Here is a 21,226-nt window from a genome sequence, read left to right on the forward strand (position 1 = left end):
AGAGAGAGAAATACCTTCTGTCCACGGGTTCACTTCCCATATGGCCACAACAGCCAGGACTGGGCTAGGCCAAAGCCAGGAGCTTCTTCCATGTCTCCCACGTGGGTGGCAGGGGCCCAAACACTTGGTGTTTCCTCCACTGCTTTCTCCCAGGCACATTAGCAGGGAGCTGGATGGGAAGTGGAGCAGTCAGGACTTGAACTGGTGCCTGTATGGGATGCCAGCACTGCAGATGGTGCCTTAACCCACTGGACCCCAGTGCTGGCTGCAACAGTATTTTTTTGGTTGATCTTTGTGCCTTTTTTTTTTTTTTTTTTAATTCTAGTTTTGTTCCTTTCACTCAGCAGCCAGAGTGCTCTTTATACATTGTAAATTAGATCTTGTTTCCTATACTCCAAATCCTGTAATATTTTCCCATCTCATTTGGAATAAAAGCCAAGGCTTTACTGGGTCTTTTGAGGTCCTGCCTGAGTTCCTTGAACCTCTGAACTTCCTGCCGCTACCTTTTCTGCTTATTCCCTCTGCACCAGCCACATTGCCCTCTTTGCTGTTCTTGAGTCCAGCAGCACCGTTGCCCTCCCTTGCCTGCTCCCCCCAGTCCCTTTCCTAGGTTGTGTTCATGCTCACTGTCACCTCCGTCAGGCATGTGTTCAGATGTCACCTTACCCTCTGTAATCCCTCCTCACCCTCTGCTCCCCAAATTTTGTTACGTAGTCACTGCAGTTCCTACCACCTGACTTGCCACATTTATTGTTGTCTTTTACAATAGAATGTGGGTTCCATGAGAGCAGATACTTTTCTTTTACAGCTGTTTTTTTTAAAACAGGTATTTTCTTTTTAAAGATTTATTTATTTGAAAGGCAAGGGTTACAGAGAGGCAGTGACAGAGAGAGAGAGGGAGAGAGATTGATTTTCCATTGCTGGTTCACTCCCCAGATGTCCGTAACAACAGGCACTGGGCTGATCTGAATCCAGGAGCTTCTTCTACATCCCCCATGTAGGTGCAGGGGCCCAAGGACTTGGGCCATCTTCTACTGTTTTCCCAGGCCATAGCAGAGAGCTGGATCGGTAGTGGAGCAGCTGAAACTGGAACCAGCGCTCATATGGGATGTTGGCACCGCAGGTGGCGGCTTTACCTGCTATGCCACAGTGTCGGCCCCTTTCAATGCTTTCTACCTAGAATCTCAACTCTATATGCATAGTAGGTGCTTTATACATATTTGAATGAATGAAATAATGAATTTGTAGAGATTTTTCAAACTTTTTTGGATGGTCATGTAAGTTTTGATTTTATTGTGGCTTCAGAGTTTCATGTTTGTGTAACATATTTCTACATATTCCCCAATATTATGTGTATCTGGTCCTAAATTTTCTTCTAAACATTTTTAAAATCTTTATTCCATCTGGAATTATTTTATACGTCAAGTAAGTTAAGGCCCATGTTTTTGTTGTAAAGAGCCAGTTCTAACAGAAGATTTTATTGAATAAATATTGATTTTAAAATACCTCCTTTGACATATCTTAATTTTCTAGGCATGTTAACATCTGGACCTTGTCTTGTCCAGCTGCTGTGTGTGACCTGTCATTGTAGCAGTTCTCCTATGTTCAGGTGCACTGGCTCAGTTGTCATTTTCACTGTTTGCAGACACATTTTCTCCCACTTGATTACTTTCCATTTTCTTCGATTTTCTCAAAATACTCTGTTCTTTCATATGTATGCTAAATTGGTTTATCTAATATCAGACGCTTTTCTTACAAACTGTTTTATGGATTCTTGTTGGAAGTGTGAACATCTGTGTATCCTATTTATAACAGTGACAAATTGGAAGTAATCCAAAAATTCAACAGAGAAAAGGTTAAGTTAATTTAGACTTTTCATGACCTTACATTCATTCCGTAATTCAGCCAATATTTGAGTCTGCTGTGTGCCAGGCACTGTGCTTGTCACCAAGACTTCAGAGAATAATAATATATGATCTCCATCTTAAGGAATTTATGGCCTGGTAGAAACAGCTGATAATCAAATAACTGTGAACACATGCCAAGTTGTAACTCTAGTGCTATAAGAGCCTAAGGAACAGGAGCTAACTTGGTTTAGGAAGCTATGGGAAGCTTTTTAAGCATGTGATGTTTGAGCTGTTTCTACAGGAAAAGTAGATGACAGAACCTTTTAGTAGGGCAGAATGGCATGTACAAAGTCTCTGTGATGGAGGATGTATTGAAGCATTATGAGAACTGAAAGGCCAGCTGTGTGCAAGATAAACTGGAGATGCTGCCAGGCAGACTTTACAGGCCATCCTAACACCTTTGGAACTTTATCTGAAGAGTGATGGGTCTCTATTGAAAAGAATAGAGAAGGGGAGTGAGTGAGGTGTTACGGTAAGATTTGGCTTTTAAAAGGTCACTCTGGATTTGATGAGGAGAATGGTCTGAGGTGGAAAGTGAGAGGAGTCACTTACAGGCTAAAGGGGTGCTATGAAGCTGAACAGAGTTTTTGAATTAAAGGGATATTTTCACAGAGAAAATCAGCCAGGCATGGGGATCTATGGAAGGAAGCTTCCAAAGGTGACCTCTAGATTCTGGTTTGTAATTGGATAGTAAACACTAGAAATAATCTGATTTGGGAGTATTGACAATAGACCTTTGATTTTAGTAAAGATGTCAAAAGTATTTAAACTGTAATTATAAAATGATGCAAACAACATGGGGAAAGACCTGTTACATTAAATTAAAAATCTATGAAGTATAACTCCAGAAGCTTCCTGTCCAGTGTCATACTACTAAATATCTACTTGTGGCTTTTGAATGCTTGAAATATGACTAGTCCAGATTGAGATACACTGAGAATATACACCAAATTTAAATTTAAAGGCTTAATACCAGAAAAGGTAAAGTTTTACTAACTTTAACTTTACCGATGTGATTTGGATTATATTCCCACTGGACAGGGGTCATTCTGGAATGTGATCTCTACTGGGTTTAAAACACACACACACACACACACACACAGGCCTGTAAAATTGTGCCAGAACATTGCCAGTTATGGCCATGGGTGTTGTTTAGTTTTGTTGTCCTGTCTTTTGTTTTTCAGATTTCATATAAATTATTTTTAGACATTTAAAAGCCTTTATGCTTTCGATTTCAGAAGCTCGAGACAATTTAATCTTTCTCTCGCATACCCTCTGGAAAACTTTAGCTTTCTCAGTGGCTGTAAATACTTCAATGAGGTCATCCAAGGAGTGTAATTCATCCTAAACAACCACTTTCAAGCATGGTTTCTGTCACCATCTGAAGCGTGTTCATTATCAGATTTTTATGCTGTATCATTATCTTTAAGGTGCTGAAAATAGTTCTGATACAGAAAGTGCTCCTTCTCCTTCACCAGTTGAAGCTGTCAAGCCCGGGGAAGACAGCACTGAAAATGCTCCATCGCGAGGAAACCCTGAGCCCGTGGCTGAGCTCGAGTCCTCCACTGAGGCAGCCGCACCTGGTGCATCTCCTTCCTCAGCAGCTCCGAGCACAAAGCCAGCTGAAAATGAAAGTGTGGAGACCCAGCCGAACGACACCATCAGCACTGAGACGGCAGAGCCGATGGACGTAGACCATCAGGATCGCAGCACTGAAGCAGCTTCTACTCTTGATACCCCAACCACTACCAAAGCAGACTCTGTGGATGTTGAAATTAGGGTGCCAGAAAACAATGCTTCTAAAGTGGAAGGTGATACCAAAGAAGGAGACTTGGAGAGAGCCAGTGAAAAGACGGAGCCTAGAGATGAAGACTTGGGGGTGGCCCAGCAGATAGATGCCCAGCGACCCGAGCCCCAGTCAGACAATGATTCCAGTGCCACGTGCAGTGCTGATGAAGATGTGGATGGCGAGCCGGAGAGGCAAAGGTGAGACTGCCTCCTTAGTATTACCCTTTTATTACTCTCAGCTGCTGGCAGGATCACAGCATGGTGCTGGCTGCAGAGAGAGGACTCCTGCAGTGACAAGTTATAGTTCGTCTGTATAATTTCAATATTGGACTGTGGTGTTCATCTGTTTACAAAACCAAGAACAATTGTATGATCATTACTTCATTTCTTAAAGAAACATTATAAATTTTTCCTATATCTGTCTTATTATATATCCTATGTGATAGCAAAAAAACAAAAGATGGAATTTCAGCTGACAAAGTTATAACTAAAACCACAGATGACTGTCATGCCTTAGCATGGTAGCAGTGGCATGTGGTGTGATGGAGTTGGAGGTGAGAGGTGTGGCCTCAGCTGTGCTTTCCTCTAAGGTGGTACAGTCTCCAAACCAGGCTACCCCTGCAGCATAGGAGATGTAAGAAAATGCTAACAGGAGAAACATTTTAAGTGTTCTGAAAATACTTTAGAATTTTTTTTTTTGATAAAGATTTATTTATTTGTTTGAAAGGCAGAGCTAGAGAGGTCTTCCATCTGTTGGTTCACTCTCCAGATAGCCACAGTGGACGGAGCTGGGCTGATCCAAAGTCGGGATCCAGGAGCTTTTCCGGGTTTTCCACGTGGTTGCAGGGGCCCAAGAACTTGGGCCATCTTTTACTGCTTTCCCAGGCCATAGCAGAGAGCTGGATCCAGAAGAGGAGCAGCTGGGACTTGAACCGGCACTTATGGGATGCTGGCACTGCAGGTGGTAGCTTTACCCGCTATGCACAGTGCCAGCCCCTAGAACATGTTTTAAATACAAGTTTTTTATGTCAGTTAAATTTTTAGATGGTTCATATTTATAATTTACTAAGGGGTTTCCAAAAAGGTTGTGGAAAATGTTCCTTAATTTTTTAAAAAGATTTATTTATTTATTTGAAAGAGTTACAGAGAGGCAGAGGCAGAGAGAGAGAGAGAGGTCTTCCGTCCATTGGTTCATTCCTCAGATGGCAGCAACAGCCGGAACTATGTCAATCCAAAGTCAGGAGCCTGAAGCTTCTTCTGGGTCCCCCATGTGGGTGCAGGGGCCAAGATCTTGGACCATCTTCTGCTTTCCCAGGACATAGCAGAGAGCTGGATCAGAAGTTGAGCAGCCAGGACTTGAACTGGTGCCCATATGGGATGCTGGCATTGCAGGTAGTGGCTTTACCTGCTACACCACTGCACCAACTCCCCTTAATTTTTTTTTTATTTTATTTTATTTTTTTTTTAAGATTTATTTAGAGGCTGGTGCTGTGGCACACTAGGTTAATCCTCTTCCTGTGGTGCTGGCATCTCATATGGGCACTGGTTCTAGTCCCAGTTGCTCCTCTTCCAGTCCAGCTCTCTGCTGTGGCCTGGGATAGCAGAAGGTGGCCCAAGTGCTTGGGCCCTTTCACTTTCATGGGAGACCAGGAAGAAGCACCTGGCTCCTGGCTTTGGATTGGCGGAGCTCCAGCCATTGCAGCTGTTTGCAGAGTGAACCAATGGAAGGAAGACCTTTCTCTCTGTCTCTGTCTCTCTCTCTCTCCTCTCTCTCTCTTTTTTCTCTCACTAACTCTACCTGTCAAATAAATAAATAAAATCTTTTAAAAAAAGGATTATTTATTCTGAAAATCAGAGTTACAGAGAGAGGGAGAGACAAATACCTTCCAACCTCCGGTTTGTTCCCCAGATGGCCACAACAACCAGCACTGGTCCAGGCTGAAGCCATAAGCTTTATCCAGGTCTCCCACACAGGTGCATGCGCCCACATGGGATGCCGGTGCTTCAGGCCAGGGCATAAACCCGCTGCACCACAACACCGGCCCCTAATTGGAAGTCTTTCCTGGTGTTTGCTTTTTCTTGAAGAAAGTGGAATCACCTAGAACCATAGTTGGATGACAGATTAGTACAAATTCTAGTGTGCATTAATCAGAAACTCAGCCAGATCCTGCCTTTTGTTGACCTTTCTCTTCCTTTTTTAACAAGAAAGAGACTTATAGCCATTCAGCAACCAATCTACTCAGGGTTCACCTTTACCAGGTGTCCTGGAGTCTATATGTTTCCAGTCCGTATGTAGAGTACTTTATATTATTTATTTGAAAGGCAGAGTTACAGAGTGGCAGAGACAGAGAGAGGTCTTTCATCTGCTGGTTCACTCCCCAGATGACTGCAATGGTCCCGGAGCTGGGCCGATCCAAAGCAGGAGCTTCTTCAAGGTCTCCCATGTGGGTACAGAGACACAAGGACTTGGGCCATCCTCTACTGCTTTCCCAGGCCATAGCAGGGAGCTGGATCAGAAGTGGAACAGCCGGGTCTCAAGCTGGCTTCCATATGGGATGCTGCACTGCAGGTGGTGGCTTTACCTACTACGCCACAGCACCAGTCCCCCATACTTTATATCTTATATGCTCTATAGGGAGATTTGATACTAAAATAATAATATTGAGCATTACAGTGACATTCTCTCAAAGTATTTTTGCGTAATAGAACTATCATTAACCAAATTAAAATAGGAGTTCTGCTTATCCATTGGCTTACCAGAAGGTTTAGCCAGTTTTGATCATTTCTTTTTCTTTCATCTCATGTAATCTAAATTTAATTTTAATGGTTTATTTTGGTTTTTAACTGGATTAAATGTGAATGTGTTCAAATTGTGTAGTTCTTTTTAGAAAGCATTCATTAATGAAACTTCTCATTGTAAATAAGGATTATCTATGTTTTTTGGTATCTATATGTGTACATGAGTGAAAAAATTGGTTTAGCAGTTATCTTAAAAGGTGAACATCCTAGTGGATGAACATGACATTAGGCTTGAAATTGAGAAGCTGCTTGTAAAAATGTAATTTCTGAATGATACAAACTTTCCATCACTTCCAAACTACTGGAAAACATGCTTCATTTTCTACATATTTATTATTATCCTTGTTCTTTATATAATATGTAAATTGTTTCCTTTTATACTTTCTGATTTTCTTACCAACTTATACATTTAAATTTATTCACCTTCCCCCATGACTGTGACAGCATTGGTAAATATGACAAAGACCGTAAGGCATGCCACTGGTACATAGTTTCTTGGGTGTTCTAAACTCAAGTGTAGGTATAGGAATCAAATGAGTCAGGTGGCGTCATGTGGTCATGAGTAAACGTGGCAAGTGGAGGCGTGCTTTGGAATGAGACGGCTGCCAGACTCAGCCTGTGGGAACACTGGTTTCTCCAGTGTTGGTTCTCCATTTTTCACGAGAAGCCAGAAGTTTGCAATTTAGGGTGAAATTCTCAATTTTAAAATGGTAGCAACTACTGAAATGTTTAGAACAGTACTCTGTGATTCTAGCAAAACATCCTGTAACAGGTAACTAGTTTTAAATCTTAGTGGTACAACAGGACTGAGTGTATTTTAATGGCTGTTGACTAGGAGTTTTTTGTAAATATAGGTGATTGAATTCAAATAAATTTCAGCCTGTAAGTCAATATTAGGATTTTCTTTTTTATTATTTAAATATCGTTTAAGAGTTGATGTGTGCCCGGCATTGCGGCTCACTTGGGTAATCCTCTGCCTGCGGCGCCAGCACCTCGGTGTTCTAGTTCCGGTTGGGGCACCGGATTCTGTCCTGATTGCTCCTCTTCCAGTCCAGCTCTCTGCTGTGGCCCAGGAAGGCAGGGGAGGATGGCCCAAGTCCTTGGGCCCTGCATCTGCATAAGAGACCAGGAGGAAGCTCCTGGCTCCTGGCTTCAGATTGGCACAGGACGCCGGCTGCAGTGGCCATTTGGAGGGTGAACCAACGGAAAAGGAAGACCTTTCTCTCTGTCTCTCTCTGTCTATAACTCTGCCTGTCAAAAAAAAAAAAAAAAAAAAAAAGAGTTGGTGTTTGTGTGTGTATGTGTATTAACTTAGAAGGAATAATTATATGTTTGAAGTCTCTTTAAGCAAAAATATATTGATTTATCTTTTTTTTTTTAAATTGACAACTGCAGAATATTTCCTCTGGATTCAAAGCCTTCGTTATTAAACCCCACTGGATCTATATTGGTCTCCTCCCCAATAAAACCAAATCCGTTAGACCTGCCTCAGCTTCAGCATCGAGCTGCTGTTATCCCACCAATGGTAAGTTTTCAATGTAAGAAAAGTGAAGTTGAAATGTAAAGACCTCTATAGACATATTTTTTCTCTTCTGCAGTTGATTCTTAATGTTTTTTTAAAAATATGAAAACCACATTGCGTGAAATTAACCGTCCTAACCAATTTTAAGTATATAATTCAGTAGTGTTAAGTGTATCCACATTATTGGGAAACTGATTCACAGACTTTCATCTTTTAAATCTGAAATTCTGTTCCTTTTAAACAATTCCCTGTTCCTCCTCTCCTAGCCACTGGTAACCATGCTTCTACTTTGTGTACCAGGGAACTGTTTTCCCCACAACACTTGATTTAGATATGTTTGTCTTATCCTTGCATCACCCAGTTCTCCAACTGTCTGGACACCAAGTAGGTGTCCTACAACTCAACTCAGTTCTGATCAGCTACCCGGAGTTAGTGTGAGATGCCATGGCTATAAGGACTCAGTCCCACGGATGGCCCTCACTTTACAGAAAGGCCAACCCTGTAAGTATTTGGTCCTCCAGTCACCTGCACTTCAGTTCAGTGAGGCCACAAATCGGAGCATCTTCCCACCCTCCCTCTCACTGACAGTTTTTACTTGAATGAATCACAGAACTCAAGAAAGTGCCTTACTCACTGTTATGGCATATTGTAAAGGATACAGCTCATGAACAGCCAAATGGAAGAGGTGTATGGACCAAGGTATCATCCCCTAGGTGTTCACCACCTTCCCAGCATCTCTGTGTTCCAACAGGGAAGCTCGCTGAGCCCCCAGGGATTTTATGCCTGTCTCTGATGATAATTGGTAAAAGTTACGTGTGTGCTTATGATAGACTTGCCAGAACAAATTGGTTTACTTAAACAGGTCCTTGTTGAGTATCTGCCTAGTTTAAAACAGCATTTCTTTGTGAAGAGTTTTATTTATCTGTTTATGTATTTGAAAGTCAGATGACAGAAGCAGCAGCATTCCCCAAATGCCTGTGATAGCTAAGATTGGGCTAGGCCCACGCCAGGAGCCAGAAATTCCATCCAGGTCTCCTACCTGGGTGGCAGGGAACCCAAGTACTTGGGCCATCGTTTGCTGCTTCCTGGGCACATTAGCAGGAAACTGGATTGGATTCAGGGACAGGTATCCCACGTGTCAGCTTAACCCACTGTGCCTCAACGCCCACCACTTAAGATAAAATTTTATTGCTGTTGGGAATATTTTTGTATCATGGTCTATAACATTAAAAAACCTTAGCAATTGTTCTGGATAATAAAGCAGAGAAAAAAATTCTTGATAATGGCACAATGGGTAAAGCTACTGCCTGTAATGCTGGCATACCATATGGGTGCCAGTTTATGTCCTAGCTGCACCACTGCTGATCTAGCTCCTTGCTAATGGCCAGGGAAAGCAGCAAAAGTTGGCCCAAGTGTTTGGGCCCCTGCTACCCACATGGGAGACTTGGAAGAGGCTCCTAGCTTCAGCCTGGCCCAACCCTGGCCATTGTGACCATCTGGGAGGTGAACCAGTGGATGGAAGGTCTCTCTCTGTTTCTCTCTCTCTCTCTCTCTCTTTCTCTAGCTCTGACTTTTTATATTTAAACAAATATTTAAGAATATAAAATGTAATTTCTTATGAGGTTAAAAATTTCTGTGGATATTCAGAGAGGAAGGAGCTTTTTCTTAGAGACTTTAAATTCCACATAGGAAATAATGTGATTGAATTAAAGCAGGTCATTTGGCTTTATAGCAAAAGGAGAAATAGCCTTGTTTATATGTAAAGCAAAGGTTATGTGTGTTTTAGAATCAGTGAAAAAGTCCTACTATGGTAGAGGAAAACCTTCAAGTCTTCAGATAATCGGATCTCTTGGGGTTCCTAGTGCTGTTGGTTATTTGTGAAGTGTTTGGCCATGAACTGTGTTCTGGCCTATTTATTTAGCATTAGACAAAACAGCCTGAGTTCTTTTCTTTGTGAAGTAGGAGAAACAGAACTAAAAACAAGCAAGCTTGGGAAGCAGCACCGTGTTTTTCTGGATGGCTAGGGAGCCTCTCTGAAGGAGTTGATGAGAACTGGCTGTGGGAAGAGAGAGATGGATTACTCAAGGATGATGACCAGGTTTCTGGCTAGGGCAGCTGAGATTCCATTTCTAAAAAAGATGATGAGCACTAAAGGAGAAGCATTGAGTTTAGAAAACGCAAAGTCCTGATTTGAATAAGTTCTGGATTGCTTTGAGATATCCAAGAAAATTGTTAGGCAATTTTATATGTAAGTGTGGGATTTGGAGAAAGTATCTTAGAAATAGGAACTAGATGTGTCATTAATGTAAGGATGACATTTAAACCCACAGAAGTGGATGTGGTAATTGAGAGACAAGGATGTAGGGGTGGGACCCTAGGCCAGGCCACAAGGAATGTGGCCATTATAAGCCGAAATCATATGGATGTGTTTTAGCTTCTAATTTTAATGTTTTATCATAGTTTTTGTGATTTACATTGTGTTCAGCTCTGAAAAGAGCTGTCTAGCATTTTAAGCATTATTTTTGAAGATTAAAATGGTAAAATAGGCTGAACCAGTAATATGAATGAAATAGCATTACTTGTAACAGATGGCAATTATCACTACATTGGTTATTGGCATATTTAGATTTTTTTTCTTCTATAGGTTTCCTGCACCCCATGTAATATACCAATTGGAACCCCAGTGAGTGGCTATGCTCTCTACCAGCGACACATTAAAGCAATGCATGAGTCAGCACTGCTGGAGGAACAGCGGCAGAGGCAGGAGCAGATTGATTTGGAATGCAGAAGTTCTACAAGTCCATGTGGCGCTGCCAAAAGTCCTAACAGAGAGTGGGAAGGTAGGTGGGTGGCACTACCACCAGAGAGAACTTCCCTGAGGGAAAACAAAACTAAGCCCAAAAGTAGTATCTTTTGTGCTTTATATGTTAAGGGCTAATCAACTGATTTTACTACATTTGTCCCTAATAGATACAATTCCTTCAGTTGACCTTAGGTGAACTATTAAGGAATGTTAGTTTTATTGACTAATATTATTGATGGTAGTAACATTGTTCTGGTTAATGCGAATTTTCTAATACCCATCTTTATGCTGAAGACTTTATCAGAGCCACGCTTTATGCTCCGTTCGTCTGAATTTTCAGAGTAACCGAGAATTGTTGTCTTGTCCTTGATGCAAATCATGCACAGCAGCATCATGTTCTAATTCTGTGATACGGTGGGAGACAGCTTTTTCTAATGGATAGTGCCAGTCAGACCCTGGCTTAACTTTACCCTGGCATTTGCCAACTGTGTGGCCATAGTCAAGTCACTTAATCTTTCATAGCATTAGACTTCCCATCTATAAGGTGACAGTAATAATGTGTATTACCTTGCAGGGGTTGTAAAGTTAAGAATGAGCGTTTAGTATTATTATATACAACACTTGACTCAGCATGATTTTATGTATAATATAGTGTATGCTAATTAGCATCTTAGTATATTCTCAGTGCATTAGTAGATACACTATTATAGATACAGTAGATATTGTGGAGGCACCTATCAGTGTTATGTCACTGTTGTTATTTCAGGTGACACATTTGAATAGATGTGTGCTGTTGGAGTTACAATACACTTTTACTTTCTTAAAATGATTTCTAATTTTTATAAAGAATTAATTTACTTGAAAGTAAGAGTGGCAGAAGGAGAAAGAGAATAAATGAGCGAGCCCTTCTAACTGTTGGTTCATTCCTTCAAATGTCCACAACAGCCAGGGATGGTCAGGCTGAAGCCAGGAGCCAAGAACTCCATTCAGGTCTCCTGTGTGGGTGGCAAGAACTGAAGTACTTGGCCATCATCTTCTGCCTCTAGTTTCATTAGCAAGAAGCTGCATCAGAAGCAGAGGCGAGACTCACTCGTAGATGTGAGTCTCTTCATCACTTCAGGATGTGGGAGTCCCAGGCAATGACTATAATAAATTCTTCTGACATAGAACAAGAATATGCATGGGTATTCTGGGTTTTAGTGAATCCAAGGATTATTTGTATATTACAGAGTGCTTAGCATGTAAGAAGATAGTACCTTATATTGATAAATGGGAACTGGGAGCTTTATTTTATTTTATTTTATTTTAAGATTTCTTTATTTGCAAGTCAGAGTCAGAGAGAGGGAGAGTGAACCATCCACTGGTCTCCAGGTCTCCCATGTGGGTCTCAGGGGTACTGGTACTGGACCGTCTGCTGCTGCTTTCCTAGGTGCATTAACAGGGACCTGGATCAGAAGTGGAGCAGCTGGGACTTAAACTGATGCTCCTGGGGGCTGCAGGCATCGCAGACATCAGCTCAATCCTCTGTATCACAGTGGCAGCCCCAGACCTGTGATCTTTAAAATGTCATGCATTTCAACACTATTTAGTGTAAAATAGAAACTGGAGTAGCTACCTGATTCTGCCAAATATCTGCCCCCTGCTCAGAGACACACTAGTAATGAGTTATTAATTACATAACACACTTTGGGCTGGCGCGGTGGTGCCCTGGGTTAATCCTCTGCCTGCAGCGCTAGCATCCCTTATGGGTGCCGGGTTCTAGTCCCGGTTGCTCCTCTTCCATCCAGTCCAGCTCTCTGCTGTGGCCTGGGGAATTGTTTTTACTTTCCTGTAGTGTTTACATGTATTGTCCAATTTTTCTGATGATGTTGAAGACTTTTTCTTGTAGTGAAGTAACTCAAACTTACACATGTAGAGATAAAGTTAGAATTGAGTTTCTAAAGCAAGGTTTAAAAGAGTTTATGCTTCTGTGTAACTGAATTCAGTTTGTTCTGGGTTTCTTTTGTTTCTCCAGCTCTGGGTACATGGTGATCTAAATAGTTGTGTTTAGAACCAGCTAGATTTCCATTCTTTTTTAAAAAATGTTGATATTACTGGTGGATTTTTAAATATATTACTAGAAATTGTGATCAGGCAATGAATTCTTAATACAATCATCAATTTAAATTCTGTAGAAAGAAGTGATTTTTCTTTTGAAGAAGGTTTGTTTCATAAATCTGTTGACTCAGAATTAGGACACTTAATTCATCATACTAATATAGCAGAAAAGAAAACTATCTATCATCTCGATAGATACCTCAGGCACAACATCCATTATACACAGTGAGACACTGTCATTCTGTGGTTTAGAGCTACAGAGTCTGGATTTTACATTGCTTTTCAAAAGTTTCTGGTGCTATGAAGGCAGTTGGGCAATTAGATTTGATTCTTCTTAGCTTTAGTTTCTTTGTGAAGGCTGAGATATTTCATGTAATACAGTGGTGCCCAGCACTTGCTCTATTGATAATACAGTAATTGTTTCTGATTTTTAAAAAATATCTGAGTAGACAAAACTTTATATACCTTTGGGTAATGAATCCCTTTTGAAACCAATTATAGATTTTAAAACTTAACAGTGAAATAGTAGAGACCTTCATAATGACTAAGAACGAAGAGGTATCCCATCTCTTAATGCAGTGTAGCTGGAGAAGAGAAGTTTGAATATTTGAATAGGTAAGGCAAATTGTAACTTAAGGATAAGACTATCAAAAGATTATCAACCTAGAAATCCTAAAGGAATCAATTGAAAAGTTATTAGAGCTAAAAGGAAAATTGAAGCTTCTTAGAAAAAAAGTAGAAATTCGCATCTTTCTGATACATCTACAGTATTGTGTCAAATATACAAACATGTATATATGAAAAGGTGATTTTCCTAGCAACAGAATATTAAATATGTAGGAATAACTTTTGACAAGTAATGTACCAACCTATATGAAAAAAAACTAAATTCCTTTAATAGAAAATTCATTATTATAAAGTATATAAAATCTCTACTATTTATAAAGCAAATTAAATGGAAATTCAAGTGATACTTTGAGGAGAAAGTACTGAAAATGTTTTTAAAACTAAATTTATTTGTAAGGACAAATGGATAAGAATAGGAAAAAGAGTAGTGAAATGAATGGTAATTTTTTTCTTGCCATTTTTTTCTACACATCTAAATGCATAGAGATGATTTTTACTTTGTGCTGATCTGATTTTCAAAAATCATTCCAGTATGTCAATTTCATTTAAATAAAGACAAAATTATTTATATGTATTTAAAGTTCTTAATCTGACTATATTTTGGCATGCTCTGTAAATGTTTCAAGTTATTTTATACTGTTTGGAATGTTATTTTATACTGTTTGTGTGTTATGTAATCGTCATTAATATTATTACAGTTATATTCATGGTTTTAGAAGTTCTGTAGGATTTTTTAATTAGCTTGATCTGCATCTTTGAAAGTCTTCCATTTCTTAAACTTATTTTTCTCAATATTAAGAAATGAGCATCAACAGGCTGATTTTAAGAGTTGAAACCCTTGAAGAACTTAGCTGTAATTCAGGCTAGACTTGAATTCACAGAATTGCTTGCTAATCTGATGTTTGCCTGTTGTGATTCTCTTGCATGTGGAAACACTTGATTCTCCTTAAGAGGAAAAGAAACATTTTTTTGTCCCTTAAAGAGAAAAATTATGTCATTTACATAGAGTTAGATTGAGAGTACTTCCTAACCTCTCCGTGGAAGATCCCTCACCCCCAGGAATTTCCAACTTTGATTGTAGTATATAGACTAGATCTGCCCATGGATGGTGTGGGCTTGGTCCTTTCACACTTACTATTATTTTGATAACTTTAACTTTCATAGGAAAATCAGTTGCCTATATGCCTTACACTGAGGTCAGACGTGCTCTAGAACAGGAAGAACAGGTGCACAGTACCGCAGCAAGGTCAGCCTCACTGTGTAGGCTCTCTCCAAAAGAAGTCAGTTGAGCCACTCCACAGCCTGATATGAGAGCAGCCCGCTCTAGTGTCCTGCTAGGTGAAACTCCTCAGTGCAGTGGCTGCTGGCCATCTACCCATAGAGGCTCTACGTGGGTGGGTTAATCTCATGAATGAGCTGCTCTGCAGGACACGTCCTTGCTGTTTGAGAGCAACCTCCTTGTTTCTCTGCATTCCATCTTCAGTTGTATTCCATTGAGATTCACTGGGCCACTGGGAAATGTATGTCCATACTTTTACATTGTGATATTGATTAGCTTTTGATTGAAGAATGTGTGTATTTTCTGACATTCTCGAACTCCACCATCCCTCTTCGGCCTGCAGAAATTCAACTGTTCTGTGAGAGCCAGGCAATTAGTGTTGCTCAAATTATGCAGCATGAGGAGAGGACGTCTCACTGGTTGTCGGTCGTGTCTGCATAGTCTGAAGCAATGATAGCAGCTGGCCCTTAAGCACCATTTTTTCTCACCTGCATTGTGAGGTCAAGAGTGACAGAGAGTGAGAAAAAAATCATTTAAGGTTGATATTTGCATAGACTAAGCAGAAAGCATTTGAACGAGTATCAGCTTGGAAGCTCTGATGTGAAGGGAGTTGATGTTTCAGCCTCACAATACCATTTGTGACGTGATCATGTATAGAGGCTCAAGAGAAAGAAGCTCACAGTGGAAATGTTCATCCTTGACTTCATTTTATATCTGTCATTTAATTTGTGATTTGCAAATTTAGAAATGGCTGAGATAAGTATCATGTTGCAAACGAGGACATTGACTATTTTAAATCACCTTTTCCTTTTCAAAGTCCTGCAGCCTGCTCCCCATCAAGTGATAACTAATCTTCCTGAAGGGGTTCGGCTTCCAACAACTCGACCAACCAGGCCGCCACCACCACTCATCCCATCGTCCAAAACCACGGTGGCTTCCGAAAAGCCGTCTTTCATCATGGGAGGCTCCATCTCACAGGTAAAATGGCTGTGCTTTGCTGTAGATTTCCTGTTGAATGTCTCTTAGGAGAAACTTTTCCCTCTTCCTCGTGCTAATTTGTCAAGAGTACTGCTAAAGAATAATGTATCTGAATATGAAACTTCCAGAGACAATCATCAAGAAATGCAGCATTTGCTATACTCTGTTCATAGTTTGAGTGGCCAGGGCATACTACCTGTTCTGACTTACCAAAGGCATATGTTTGCCCTGAAGTTTAGTGTAATGTAAAGTAGACTGGAGTATTTTCAACTAGTAGAATATTTATTTTAAAGACTGTAAATATTAAATAGTTTTTTATTTACTTTATAGGAAAGTCCTGCTTTATTTTGATTTTGGCCATTAAATCTTCCTGGTGTTTTTTCCTTTTTCAGTTGAGATAGGATTTGAGCCTAATAGTTCAGTCAGTTTTGGCTAATGTGTACAATGTGACCCAACTCTAATCAAGTCACTGAACATTTTCATCACTTCAGAAAATTTTTCCTGGCTTCCCGAGCAGGTCTCCTCGCCACCACTGTTATACTTTGTTTTCATAGGTTCATCTCGCTTTTTCTAGAACTCCCTGTGAAATGAATCAAACTGTATACATTCTTTTATGTCTATTTTCTTTAATTTGGCATAGTGATTTTAGGGATTCAGTCAGGTTTTTGTGTAGTAAGTACTTTTCCTCTTTACTGCTGAATAATACTCCATTGTTGGAACAGGTTGTTTATCCAACCCTGTTGGTGGAAACCTGAACTGTTTCTACATTTTGGCTACTAAGAATATAGCTGCTTTTAACATTCTTCGAGTAGGTTCTTTGTGGACATGTAGTTTTCATTTCTCTAGTGTAGTTATCTGGGAGTGGGGTGTGTGTGTGTGTGTGTGTGTGTGTGTGATTTCCTAGAGTAGTTTTGTATTTGTTCTGTTTTCTGGTCAGTCTTTTTCATTTTAGTCATACTAAGTAAATGTGTAGCAATATCTCATTGTTGGATTTTGAATTTCCATAACAACAAATGATGTTAAGTACTTTTTTGTGTACTTGTTAATTGTACATCTGTCTCTGTGATGTAACCACAGGTGGAGCATCCCTAATCTGAAAGTTCAAAATTGAAATGTTCCCAGATGTAAAACTTTGAGTTTCATCACACAAGTGGAAAATTCCATATTTAACCTCATATGACAGATTGCAGTCAAAACACAGGTGTGGGGGCCGGTGCTGTGGCATAGTGACACTATGTGGGTAGCTGATGTGGGTGCTGGTTCATGTCCTGGCTGCTCCACTTCGAATCCAGCTCTCCGCTAATATGTCTGGGAAAGCAGCAAAAGATGGCCCAAGTGCTTGAACCCCTATAAGCATGTGGAAGACCCTAATGAAGCTTTTGGCTCCTGGCTTTGGTCTGACCCTTTCCTGGCTGTTGTAGCTGTTTGAAGAGTGAACCAGTGGATGGAAGATCAATTGATCTCTTTCTCTGTTTTCCCCCATCATTCCCTCTGTCTCTCTTCTTCTGTTCCTCCCATTCTCTAATTGCCTTTCAAATAAATCCTTAAAAAAAAATAAAGCCACACAGGTACAATAAAAATATGTATAAAGTTACATTTGGGCTATGTGTATAAGGTATATAGAAACCATAAATGAATATCCCTTGGATATTTAATTAGGTATATACAAATATTCCAAAATCCAAAACACATCTCTCTGGTCCTAAGCATTTTAGATAAGAGATGCTCAACCTATATTAAGAATTGTCCGTTACTATTGAGTCTTTCTGTTACTGAGTTGTAGAAATTCTTTATGTATTATGGTTGAAAGTTCTCTATTGGATGGATGTGTATTAGAAATGTTTACTCTATTTGTGGCTTGTCTTTTTATTTTCCTTGATGTAGTATATATATACTCCTTTCCCCTTATGATTAATTCTGTTTCATTAAGATTTCTTTGCTTTTTCCAAGGTTGTGACATAATCTGAGTTTTCTTGTGAAAGCTTTCTAGTTTTGAATCTTATGTCAAGGCCTATAATAAGTGTTAAATAACTTTTGTGTGTGGTATGAGGTTAGAATTGACATTCAGTTTTCCACTTAGATTTCTAGTTCCAGTGCCATTGGATGAAAAATTTTTCATCCTCCACTTGACTGCTTTACTGCCTGTGTTAGAAATCAGTTGGCTGTGTATGTGTGTGTCTATTTCTATACTTTGAGTGCTGTTCCCTTTCCCTTGTCCACGCTTTTGTCAGCACCACAGTTTTGATCTTTCTAGCTTTATAGTAGTGATTTTGTTTCTTAAGATTATTTTGTCTATGATATGTCTTTTGCATGTCCCTATAAATTATTTAATCAGTTTGTCAATTTCTTAAAAAGCTCAAAGCCTGGGATTTCATTGGTATTGCATTAAATCTACGGATTAGGGGGTAGGTGCAGGGTCTTAGTTCACCCGAATGAGAATGGATTGGGTCCAAAGAAAGGTAAGTGCGCCGCTCGCTCGCCTGTTCCCCAGCCTCCCGATCCCGGATATGGTCAGACGCAGTGGGGAGTCAAGTCAAGCAAGCAAGAACTCAGTTTATTGCGCGTGTAGCAAAGCCTTTTAAAGCACAAGACTGCAGGATTACTGGGGCAGGGCATAAGGACCAACCAATTACTTAAAAGGTCATTTTACAGGGTGATTTTCTACAGGACCAGCCACATGTCTGTACACTCGTCATCAGTTGTCGTCACCTCCCCTGATGCTGCACAGGCAATCAACTTTGGTGGTAGACAACTTTGGATACCGCCCACCTTACTTCCTTTGGGTGCCATCTTTGAATTGCCTCCTTTGCCTGATTTCCCCACAGTAGGATTGGACAGTATTGAATCCTCTAATCCATGAATGTGTATTTTATCTTTTTTTTAAGATTTATTTATTTATTTGAAAGCCAGAGTTACACAGAAGGAGAAGCAGAGAGAGAGAGAGAGAGAGAGAGAGAGAGAGAAGTCTTCTATCCGCTGGTTCAGAGAGAGAGAGAGAGAGAGAGAGAGAGAAGTCTTCTATCCGCTGGTTCACTCCCCAGTTGGCCACAACCGCAAGAGCTGTGCCAATCCGGAGCCAGGAGTTTCTTGCAGGTCTCCCATGCGGGTGCAGGGGCCCAAGGACCTGAGCCATCCTCTACTGCTTTCTCAGGCCACTGCAGAGAGCTGGATCAGAAGTGGAGCAGCCTGTACTTGAACTGGCGCCCATATGGGGTGCCGGTACTGCAGACGGCAGCTTTACCTGCTACACCACAATGACAACCCCTATTTTATGTTTTTATAAATGATACTATTTAAAATTTTTAAAAATTTTTTTTTATTTTTATTTTTTGATAGGCAGAGTTAGACAGTGAGAGAGAGAGACAGAGAGAATGGTCTTCCTTTTTCCGTTGATTTACCCCCCAAGTGGCCGCCACGGCTGCGCGCTGCGCTGATCCAAAGCCAGGAGCCAGGTACTTATCCTGGTCTCCCAGGCAGGTGCAGAGCCCAAGCACCTGGGCCATACTTCACCGCCCTCCCAGGCCATAGCAGAGAGCTGAACTGGAAGAGGAGCAACCAGAACAGAATCCAGTGCCCTGACCCATACTAGAACCCAGTATGCCGGCGCCACAGGCGGAGGATTAGCCTAGTGAGCTGCGGCGCTGGCCTAAAATTTTTTATATCCCAGTTCTTGCTATTATATAGAAATATAATTGACTTCTGTATTTTCATTTGCCTCCTGTAACATTGAGTTAGTGCTTCTAGTAGGATTTTGGTTTTTAAACTCTTTTTTTTGTTTTGGTGGATTTCTTTATGTATGCATGTTGTTTGCAAATGAGGATAGTCATATTTCTTCCTTTCTAACCTTTAGTCTGTGTATTTCTTGTTTTATTGCACTGGCAAGATAAAACTTTCAAGTGATATTGAATAGAAATGCTGGGATGAAGGCATTCAGTACTTCACAGTTAGCTATGATGTTAATTGTAGGCTTCTCATTACTGCCTTTAACCAAAATGAAGGGTTTCCTTCAATTCTTAGTTTGCTGAGTTTTTTCCCCTCTCAGTTTTTATACTTCTCAGCATTTCTATTTTGTTCTTTTTTATGATTTATTTCTCTTTGATATTCCCTTTTGATGAGACCATCATTCTCATACTTTGCTGTAATTATTTACATGTGATTTTAGTTTTTTGAACATATTTATAATGGCTGATAAAGTGTGTGTATTAAGTGCAAAGTTCAGACAGTTTCTGTTCACTGCTCTATTTCAGATGTGTGGCTCCCACTTGTTTCTTAGTTTGTTTAGTAATTTTTGGTCAAAGCTGGGTATTTTATATAATGTGGCAACTCAGGAAATCAGATCTGCATCCTCCTTCTGCCACCCTGGGCTTATTGTTTCTTTTTGTCCTTTTCTTTCATTTTCATTTATTTTATGCTGACTTTATTCCCAAGCCATAAGTTTTGGTTTCTTAGTGTCTTCTGGGCTGTCTGTCTTCTGTGCCGATCCTCTGCTGGTTTAGGGACAGTTTGTTTCCTTTCAGTGAGGATCATTTCCATGTGGCACGGGGAGCTCACGTGTGAGTTCATCCCAGCATGCACTCTGTAGGGGTGGCGGTGCGTCTTGGGGGCTTTGTTCAAGTGAATGTGTTCAATGGCCAGAGAATCTACATCCAAACCCTTCAGTTCCCTATCATTCTCTGCATATCTAAGCAGGTACAACAGAAACTCAGCACTCTTTTTGGCCACTGACCCTGTGTCCAGCCTCACTGCTTGACCTGCGCACTCCCAGCTGCTCCACCATTGCAATGGCTGAATGACTTGCTTGCTTCTTTCATGTGACATCTTTCAGATACTTGAGAGCTTTTTGGATGTGCATATCCTTGATAGCCTGGGCAGTTTCTCAGGTGTTCTTGAAGTAAACACAAAGATTGGAACCTCTTGATTTGCATGATTTTGTGGGATTTTTCTGAGTCAAGTGAGTAAGTAGCGAACTATCACCCAAGACCACACAGGAGAGGGGCTTGTTATTTCTATTTCTGTTTTCAGTTGTTGTTTATTTGTTTAATGACTTTCTTGAACTAATTTTGTAGAATCTGAATTATTTGTCATACGAAAGTTCTGCTTGGTTAGCCTAGTGGTCAGTTAATGATTAGAGAATCCCCAAATTCGTAAAACCATTAATTTTCCAGTCTTTGTTTAGGGGTTCTCTGTGTATATTGGGGTGTGCCTTTAGCACTCAGTCAAGGCAATTGGCAGCTCTACTTTAGTCTTCGTTTCCTGCTCTGCAGAGCTTTCATGTCAGCCAAAGGTGAGAGTTTAGGGCCTTCTCACATCTTTCTTAGAAATATAAAAGCTTGGATGGCGCCGCGGCTCACTGGGCTGATCCTCCACCTTCGGTGCCAGCACCCTGGGTTCTAGTCCCGGTTAGGGTGCCGGATTCTGTCCCGGTT

The 21,226-nt window shown here is 40.5% G+C and overlaps 1 protein-coding gene across 50 annotated transcripts in view; it reads left to right on the plus strand.

Annotated features, from left to right (window-relative positions):
• The window catches only part of NCOR1 (nuclear receptor corepressor 1), a 168,450-nt gene that overhangs the window by 106,717 nt on the left and 40,507 nt on the right, over window positions 1-21,226 (plus strand). For 35 of the 50 annotated variants that reach the window (XM_051824415.3, XM_070061427.2, XM_070061433.2 and 32 more), the window contains 4 exons: window positions 3,338-3,893; window positions 7,890-8,019; window positions 10,661-10,856; window positions 15,640-15,800. In XM_051824415.3, the coding sequence (XP_051680375.1) occupies window positions 3,338-3,893; window positions 7,890-8,019; window positions 10,661-10,856; window positions 15,640-15,800 (1,043 nt within the window). The remainder of the gene's footprint in view (window positions 1-3,337; window positions 3,894-7,889; window positions 8,020-10,660; window positions 10,857-15,639; window positions 15,801-21,226) is intronic. The other 15 variants (XM_089318452.1, XM_089318453.1, XM_089318456.1 and 12 more) reach the window with 1 other exon arrangement.

This window comes from Oryctolagus cuniculus, chromosome 17 (genome assembly GCF_051225735.1).
Source record: "Oryctolagus cuniculus isolate XC-2025 breed Fujian yellow rabbit chromosome 17, ASM5122573v1, whole genome shotgun sequence".
Classification (NCBI taxonomy): Eukaryota; Metazoa; Chordata; class Mammalia; order Lagomorpha; family Leporidae; genus Oryctolagus; species Oryctolagus cuniculus.